The sequence below is a fragment of the Priapulus caudatus genome, unplaced genomic scaffold (genome assembly GCF_000485595.1).
Source record: "Priapulus caudatus unplaced genomic scaffold, Priapulus_caudatus-5.0.1 Scaffold3157, whole genome shotgun sequence".
Classification (NCBI taxonomy): domain Eukaryota; kingdom Metazoa; phylum Priapulida; class Priapulimorpha; order Priapulimorphida; family Priapulidae; genus Priapulus; species Priapulus caudatus.
The window spans coordinates 2,755-12,195 of record NW_014580218.1 but is presented as its reverse complement, the minus strand read 5'-3'; the positions used below and the strand labels follow the sequence as shown (position 1 = coordinate 12,195).

The 9,441-nt window shown below is 46.4% G+C and overlaps 1 protein-coding gene across 1 annotated transcript in view; it reads left to right on the top strand.

Moving 5' to 3' along the window:
- The window catches only part of LOC106819316 (transcription factor Sox-5-like), a 10,321-nt gene extending 1,847 nt beyond the window's left edge, over positions 1–8,474 (top strand). The window contains exons 3-6 of the mRNA XM_014823966.1: positions 567–733; positions 1,407–1,574; positions 7,167–7,414; positions 7,767–8,474. Of these exons, the coding sequence (XP_014679452.1) occupies positions 567–733; positions 1,407–1,574; positions 7,167–7,414; positions 7,767–8,027 (844 nt within the window). The 3' untranslated portion in view covers positions 8,028–8,474. The remainder of the gene's footprint in view (positions 1–566; positions 734–1,406; positions 1,575–7,166; positions 7,415–7,766) is intronic.
- The last annotated feature ends 967 nt before the right edge of the window (positions 8,475–9,441 follow it).

Here is a 9,441-nt window from a genome sequence, read left to right as displayed (position 1 = left end):
CTCTCTCTCTCTCTCTCTCTCTCTCTCTCTCTCTCTCTCTCTCTCTCTCTCTCTCTCTCTCTCTCTTTCTCTTTGACATCCGTTTCCTTTCCTTCGTGTTCTTGTTGTTTCTGTACATTCCATGCTCACGTTATTTCTCTTCCTGCCCTTGTCATAGTTTCTCCAGTTTCCGCACTCCCCCGCCTCTCTAGTCTGCTCCCTCACCCCGTCTTTCCGCTCTCTAGTCCCGCCTCTCTAGTCTGCTCTCTCACCCCGTCTTTCCTTCGTAATTGTTTCTTCGTCACACTTCTTCTTCTTCTCACTACACTACACTCGGCCTAGCCACTGCAGCGCACAGGACCTGGCACGGTGGTTGAAAGCCTCAAGGTCTCCAGGTCTACAGGGCTCTGGTAATAGGGGGCATTCCAGAAGATGTCCCATAGTCTGGTCCCTCCCCGCAGTCGCATTCGGTTGGGCCAACTTCGGTGTATCCCCATTTCTGCATGAGTGCCCTGCATCGACAAAAACCTGTCCTGAGGCATACATCACACTGACCAGGTCTTCTCTTTCTCGTCTTGCTCGTACAGACAAGCAGTGCATAACTCAGGATCCCCATCAGGCATGATCAACATCAAATGTGAACCTCAGCCAACAGCGACCTCTAGTAGCAACTGCAAGCCCTACCCGATGCACCTTTACGCGCCTGCCAACTCGACAACGGAGCAAGCGGACGCTTACGGACTGGGTGGACAGAGTAAGTACCAATGTCACGTGGTGTCACATCCTCTAGTGAGCCAATAAGCGTGAGGTATAATATAGAAGCAGACGAACTTCGATGCGTAGATATTTACAGATATTTCTTATTTCGCAAACGGATGGATTCAACGTTATTTTCACCGGGTATTCGTTTGGTCGCTGGAAGAGGTTCATCTTAAATCTTGAATCTTGAATCTTGAGAGAGAGAGAGAGAGAGAGAGAGCCATATATGAAGATTACTTTTCAGTATTGAATCACGCTGTGAGATGCTCCATCTTCGTTTCTCCGCTATGAACGTACACAAATATTCACAAAAGAGAATTTGAGTTAAACAAACTAAATGTTATATCTTCCAATGGCAATTCGGAGGGTGAAATTCTAATTTATCCCCCCAAACACCATTAGTTTTTATGGTAATGTTTTGCTTAGTGCGGAAACATGGCGTTAAATTAGAAATCATGTGCGACTGTTGTAGCAGTCAGCACTAGCGGGCCAGCAAATTTTTTTTCCCACTTGAGTTCCGGACCACAGCCAATCAGCGCACTCCATTCACTCGACTTCCTCGAAGCAACAATGTAAAATGAATAACAACTATTCCTAACCATAACCCTAATTCCCTAACCTTAACCCTAACAAGTATTAGATTAATGATCTCTAAAAAAACTCCTCAGGTAAACTACTAGGTGCCAAAATCATCCGTACACAGAAGGAGAAATCCGAGGGTGCACCACACATCAAGCGACCAATGAACGCGTTCATGGTGTGGGCGAAGGACGAGCGACGCAAGATCCTCAAGGCGTGTCCCGACATGCACAACTCTAACATCAGCAAGATCCTCGGTGCGTGGACGAATACTGGCTTCCTCTCCTTCGCTTCCCTTACCTCCCCGGGTACAGCTCGCTTCCTCTCCCTCGCCTCCCTTACCTCCCCGGGTATAGCTCGCTTCCTCTCCCGCTCCCTTACCTCCCCTTGTGTGTGTGTGTGTGTGTGTGTGCGCGCGCGCGCGCGTGACAAAGGCTAGAATAGCGCCAAATAAAAAAGTGCATATTATAGCGGTGTAGTACATATATAATAGATCAGGTATTGCCCATTTTATTACAACGAGTATAGTAAATTAGTTATAATTTAATTATATAACTGTTATATAACTAATATAGTTATAATAATTGTAAAATAACTAAAAATACATTTTAATATCGTAGAGTAGGTTGGCGACAGGTATTGTAAGCGAGTTAGCATCAAGTATTGTAAGCTATAAGACTGTATTGAATGTCAGATATGGTTTTCGTGGACTGCAATAGAACAGAGAAGAGAAACGTGATTTATATGAATCGCTAGCACTTAGCAAGCGAAATTCAATGCAAGCTCACTTCCACGTGATTTGTGAAAGCAGTGATGAACCAGAGCGAACACAAAAATAAACCACAACTAAGGCAGGGATAAATCATTGCATGCAAGAACGCCATCTTCGCCTGCCGGGATCATTGTCTGACGACGAGCAAAACCGCATTAGACCTGCAAAACTCTGAATAAGCACGAAGAGAAAGAGAACAATGAATACTCAAGGAAGGAATACTGAATGGGTACAGCGAAGAAACAGTGAATCAGTATAAATAGAGAACGAATAGTAGAAATAAATTAGAATAGTGAATAATAGACCTAAAGAACAAAACAGCGAGAGAGCAATAAATAAAGAAACATGCAGAACTAACAATGGAACGTAAAAAACAACAACATTAACCTTTAAATAACCAAGAAGAATGGATGCAAGGAAGGGTATAGGTAGGAGGCGATGGCGTTGCTGTGCTGTTTCGAGCAACAAGAGTCATGCGCCAGCAGTTTAGTCCTCTCATCCCTATGATCCTATCCCCTTCTCGCGTTCTCTAACGAAAAAAGAGAATACGCAGCATGACTGGCGTTAGTATTACATCAAATACGCGGAAATCTGACGTCTCCAGACCAAGTCACGACATTGTTACGCTGCTCGTCATCCCATGCGTCTTCTTGCTTCCTCCGCCTTCTCCCGCTCGTGGGTTGGTGTTCTATCTGGCGCTATCCCCGCTTGTTACATTTCAACGTGGCCGATACTACGTCGTGACTATTTTTGTTCGCTGCAGATGCTGGCCCGGCGCGCGATGTGACCGTTCTCATCCTCATCCTCATCCTCCGCACGGGAGGAGGCTGCATAAATCAAACCCAGCCTCCGCACGTCGTCATATCGCATAATTTAATTAGGATAATAATAATAATAGCAACCGCGGAGACATTCCTGGATCAATTTCACTTGCGTGGTTTTTTCCCCTCCGCTCTGCGTTCGGCTGCTAAGGAGCGGTATGGGGGGAGGGGGGAGCGAGAGGGAGAGGGAAGGGGCGCTTTTCTCTCAGACTCTCTCCGGCGAGCATCCAGGCCGGCGCGGGCCGCGTTAGATGAATCAGGAAGCCACGCGTCGTAGAATGTTATTGTTGGACTATTCCCGACCGCCTTCTGTTCAATATCAAAGCTGCGATTGTTTTGATTCTGATGAGTCGGCCGTGTGTGTATAGGCTACAGTTACACAGTCTGGCAAACATGTCCATCTGCCCTCACCAGCTGCCGATTGTGGCCCAAGGATGAGGATGCTGTGGATGACGGGAATGCTTGGGAGGCTGGAATGATAAAGATGCTGTTAGGGATGCGGATGGCGATGGAGGGTGCGGAGTCTCCGGGGCGCGAAATTTCCCCCCCCCCGCGCATCTTCCCATCCTCCCGCAGCATCTTCATCATCCTCGCCAACTTTTATCATGCCCCGGAGGCGAAATTTTTTTTCCCACGAGAGTTCCGGACCCACCACAGATAGTGTTTTGTAATATATGGTGCGTATATAAGACAGACCTGGTTGGATTATAGTTAGTGTTAGGGTTCGGGTTCTGGTTAGGGTTAGGGTTGTATAAATTTTACATTGTTGCTTCGAGGAAGTCGAGTGAATGGAGTGCGCTGATTGGCTGGGGTCCGGAACTCTCGTGGGGAAAAAATTTTCGCCTCCGGGGCATGATAAAAGTTGGCGAGGATGATGAAGATGCTGCGGGAGGATGGGAAGATGCTGCGGGAGGATGGGAAGATGCTGCGGGAGGATGGGAAGATGCTGCGGGAGGATGGGAAGATGAATAATGGCAGTGATGGGGATGCAGAACAATGCTGAGAATGACGAAGACGCTGTGAATCATGACGGTGATGGGGATGATGAAGCCATTGATACGCGCTCTCTATCTCCATCTCTCCCAATCTCTCTCTTTCTCTTGCACTTGCGCTCTGTCCCTTTCTCTTAACTCACCCTTCTTTCTCGTCTCCTTCCTCCATCTTTCCCGATCTCTTCTTTGCAATCGCTCTACTCGTTCTCTCCTAGCTTTCCCTTGCTCGGGCTTTCTCACCATTCCTTTCACACCGCGTAAGTTTCATTAGCATGATAGAGGTAGATACAAGCATTAATGCGGTATTTGTGAATACAGAGAAAGTAAGGTAACGAGAGAGAGAGCGAGAGAGAGCGAGAGAGAGGGAGAGAGAGAGCGAGAGCGAGAGAGGAGAGAGAGAGAGAGCGAGAGAGAGAGGGAGAGAGAGAGAGAGAGAGAGAGAAAGAGAGAGAGAGAGAGAGAGCGAGAGAGAGGGAGAGAGAGAGCGAGAGCGAGAGAGGAGAGAGAGAGAGAGCGAGAGAGAGAGGGAGAGAGAGAGAGAGAGAGAGAGAGAAAGAGAGAGAGAGAGAGAGCGAGAGAGAGATGCAGAGATTGTATCATTTAATTTCAATTTTTTTTTTCAATTATTTATTTCAACGTGTAATGTTAATTTATGATGGCCTGGAATTCTATTTCGACATATTTCGCATAAGTTTCCAGCTTAATTTCCAATCAAAATCGAACGCAAGAAAGCTGCAAGGTCATTGGCCCTGTGGGGCGCCGGCTAGTTTTCTTCCTGTGTGTTATTGCGATGAGGATTCTCCATAGATACTGGATGCTGCTTGGCACCAGCTCTTTTCCCTGCATCCTCCTCCCCTCTCCCTCTCACCGCCATCTCCCTCCCTCCCCTCTCCCTCTCACCGCCATCTCCCTCCCTCTCTTTTCCTCTCTCGCCCATCTCTCTTTTCCTGCCTTTCCCCTTTTCTCCTCCGTTTCCCCCCTTCCCTTTCCCCTGCTTCTCCACTCGCTTTTCCTTCCTGCCTCTCCCATTTCTCTCTACATTCTACGAAAGACATTTAATAAGAAGGTAAAACAAACGATGACACAGATTTAAAATAAAGATATAAATGAAAATAAAATTATTTAATAACGATGAAGATAACGATAACATTAATATTAAATATCGATGTAGACAACTACGACAAACTTATTTAATTACATAAATGGATTTTACAATGCTATGAACTATTAAATAAAATATTGACGAGGTTAGTAAAATATGAATCATAATAATCAAACTGATCACTATAGTAGAGATTGGCTAACGATATGGATAACGATATGGATAACGATATGGATAACGATATGGATAACGATATGGATAACGATATGGATAACGAGAACAGAGAGTCACTAACGATAACGACAACAGCTGTAGAGATTTGGTAGCGGGTGAAAGAGTTAAATAACAAAGTCTGCTGTAAGAGAGTTACGGCGACTGCTGCGCGCTTCACACTTGACATCTCGATTTGTTTCGTTGGGCGTCTGCTGTGTGGAAATAAGTTTATAGAGCGCCGGTGTAGCAGCTCCCTCCTCCTGCACCTCCTCCTGCACCTCCTCCTGCACCTCCTCCTGCACCTCCTCCTGCACCTCCTCCTGCACCTCCTCCTGCACCTCCTCCTGCTTTGTTCTAATAGTAGTATCAGCAGCAGTAGTAATAGTAGTAGTAGTTTTTGTTCTAATAGTAGTATCAGCAGCAGTAGTAGTATCCTGAAGCAGCCACATCAAAAGCAGAATAATTGCAGTAATAGCGGCACCAGTAGCATTGGCAACAGCAGCAGCCTTATAAACAGCTGTTTTGATGCTGAATCAATATACTAGGACGAGGGGGTAACAGACTGGAGTCAATGGGAAGGGGAGGGCAAAACGCGAGTCTAAGTAGTAAAGCGAAAAAAAAACCCATCGAAAGCAGCCAAGCGAAAATATTTTGCCGCTAAAACATTCACACTGTGTGTGCCCTCCCACTAACTTTCTGTGATGTTCTGAGAGCATGAGCGTGCATGGTGGTGGGTGGGGATGCATCATGGAGAGGAGGGGCTTGTTAGGAAATGTAATTAATACGGATTTACACAACCCTTTTGTGTCTGGAGAGGGAATCGTATTCAACCTGCTTCACGCGAAAGAAATTTTACTAACGATGCGGCGAGCCGAAGTGACGTAGCGTCATTGACAACGCATGTGGAGTCATGAAAACAACAAGATACGGGAACATTACTTCACACAGACGAACGTTAGCTCATGACCTACGGAAATATGCAGATGAGCAGACGGAAGCTGCAAGCGTGCTCATCATCGCCACCATCAGCATCATCGTCATCATCATCATCATCATCGTCATCATCATTATCATCATCATCATCGTCATCATCATCGCCACCATCATCATCATCATCATCATCATCATCGTCATCATCGTCATCATCATCATCATTACCATAATTAAAACCATAATCATCATCATCATCATCAACATCATCATCATAATTGTCGTCGTCGTCGTCGTCGTCATCACCATCAGCGGCGGCGGCGGCAGCAGCAGCAGTAGCGGCATCGTCGTTGTCTGTAACCGGATCATAATGGGTGCGCAGGGTCGGTTGTGTGCGCTTCCCTTACCTCCCCGGGTACAGCTCGCTTCCTCTCCCTCGCCTCCCTTACCTCCCCGGGTATAGCTCGCTTCCTCTCCCGCTCCCTTACCTCCCCGGGTACAGCTCGCTTTCTTTCCTCGCTCCTTCGCTCTGCCTCACCTGCTTGAGCGTAACCTGAATCGTTCCCTCCTCATCTCTCTCCATAGTCCAGCAGATTGTGTAGTAAGTAAGTAGTTCCATAGGAGTTTCCATGAGAGCTTTGGAGCTTCTCTCATTATTTCAAAGATCATTTCACTCATCTGCTGGACTACCAGTTCAGTCTTCATAGAGCTATCTCGCCCTAATTCTGCTATAGCCGCCAATAGCTGCACCACTAGCCGCCCAATAAATTCAAATTCAAATTCAAATTCAAATTCAAATAAAGTTTATTGCACGGATAATCGCAGATCATACAGGCAAATACAAACTACAATAAAACAAGTTAATAAACTAATAAAACAAGAGAGAAACGATGTGTCTTATACTACTTGGCATGACTGCATGACACACAGTACATAATGTAATTTTTATTTAACATAATTATCGTCTAAAACAATCGATAACAAAGTCTCGTCTGCTTCTGTCACATGCGTACACGCAGGCGCGCGGTGGAAGGGGATGTCAAACACGGAGAAGCAGCCGTTCTATGAGGAGCAGTCACGACTCAGCAAGATGCACATGGAGAAGCATCCCGACTACCGCTACCGGCCGCGGCCGAAGCGCACGTGCATCGTCGACGGAAAGAAGCTGCGCATCTCCGAATACAAGAGCATCATGCGCAGCCGACGTAATGACGTCATGCCGTCGGCGCACGACAAATCGCATTTCTCATCGACCACCACGGCTCAGGTATGTAGCGGCAATATACTTCTCGTCTAATACACTAATATACAGAGCTCATAAATACCGCTATATAGAGCTATATTAGCTATATATTAGCTATATATATAGCTGCATTAGCTATATAGCTATATAGGCTACTTTAGCTATATAGCTATATAGGCTACATTAGCTATATAGCTATATAGGCTACATTAGCTATATAGCTATATAGGTTATATTAGCTATATACCTCTACAGTAGCTAATATACAGAGTACACGTAATTACGCTAAATATATTTAATACTGTCAGTATACTAATGAATGTGATCATTGGCATGCGTGTGACGTCACGTACATCGTCTGCTTCCGCCCCGCCAGGTGCACAAGATGTGGTACGGCACGGGTAGCAGCCTTAGCTACGAGAGTCTGCTAGGCTCTGCCGCCGGGGTGACGACGGCTGAGCTGCTAAGTCGGCTGAGCAGTTCGGCGGCGGCGGCAGCACTGACGAGTCCCGACACCAGCTCCGTGACGACGATGACGACAATGAGCAGTGGAGACGACGAGAGCACGTCCACCTCTCAGAGCCCCCTACCGGAGGCGAGGAAAGACGACGACACCGTCGCCACATCGAACGGATAGGCGGCGCCACCGACGCACTCAGTCTGCTGCGCGGAGGCCGGGAGGGGGCAGCACCGGCAGCTCGACATGCGGGACGGAATACCGGGAGCAAAATCAAGTGAATATTATTAGAGAGAGGTCGACGGGCGAATGCGAGTATACGCGGTGGTCCATGATGCCGTTAGTTAGTGTTAGCTACCTCCTATTTACGGTTATTTATACGCTGTGTTTGTATGAACGGGAAACTCGAGTATAAACTGTGAGTGATGAAATCCCGATCTTGTAACAGTTAGATACTTGTTAGGTGCGCGCCAGATTTAGAGATGGTACTGTGACATTTAGCCAAACCTGACGGCAGGTGGAGCCACTACATCGCTGGTGTAATGAGGGCTGTGAGACCGGTGTGTGTGAGCGCGTGCGTGCGTGCGTGTGTGTGCGTGCGTGTGTGCGTGTATGTGTGTGCGCGTATGTGTGCGTTCGTGTGTGTGTGCGTGTATGTGTGCGTTCGTGCGTGTGTGAGTGTGTGTGAGTACGTGCGTGCGTGCGTCTGTGTGTGTGTGTGTGTGTGTGAGTACGTGCGTGCGTGCGTGTGTGTGCGTGCGTGTGTGTGAGAACAGCTATGCCCGCGGGAGCGCGCGCGCGTGTGTAAAGCCACGGCCAAAGCAATGATACCCTGGTGACGGACGCGATGCGATTGCAGTCAATCTGCGAACTAACGTACGCGACGGGCGAAGCTAGATGGGTCACAGTTCCATGAGAAATCAGCCGTCTTGTTACTCAACAGACTCGGTGGCTATAGTCGTGATCGCTGTAACAGTGATGGTGATAAATCAATAACGAAATAGTAATAATTCACACTGGCTGCAGACGCCACTAACTTTCTTTGATAATTACCTGAAGAATGAATATCTACCTCCATTTTGTCTGTGTAGATTTTTAGGCAGCGATGCATCTGACGGGTGACCTAGTAACAATCAAAATGGTAGAAACTCGGGAAAGGTTGTCTGATCTGTCGACATTGGTCAGAAAGGGGTGGTTCTGATCAAAGGTCAGCGAAGGATCACCAGATCGTAGATGAGCACAGATTAAATTGTTGCGCTATGCTCTATTATCATGAATGTATTACGAAGAAATGTGTAGATAATGTGAAATTTAATATTATGTTAATTAGGCAAAACTGTTATTATTTGTCGCTGTTGTGTTTATCAATTAAATAATCAATTATTATGCAAGACCGATTCGTTTAACCATTAGGATTTACGTGATGTGTTATAATATATGTAAGCCTTGCATTCGCTCCACTGGCATAGCTATCAATCTACAAGGTATTTACTTATTTGTAGCAAAGATGAAGCACAGCAAGCGATAATGTTAATTTTAAATACAAACGTGACATACGTGAAATTATTGATAATTATATGTATAATACATATAT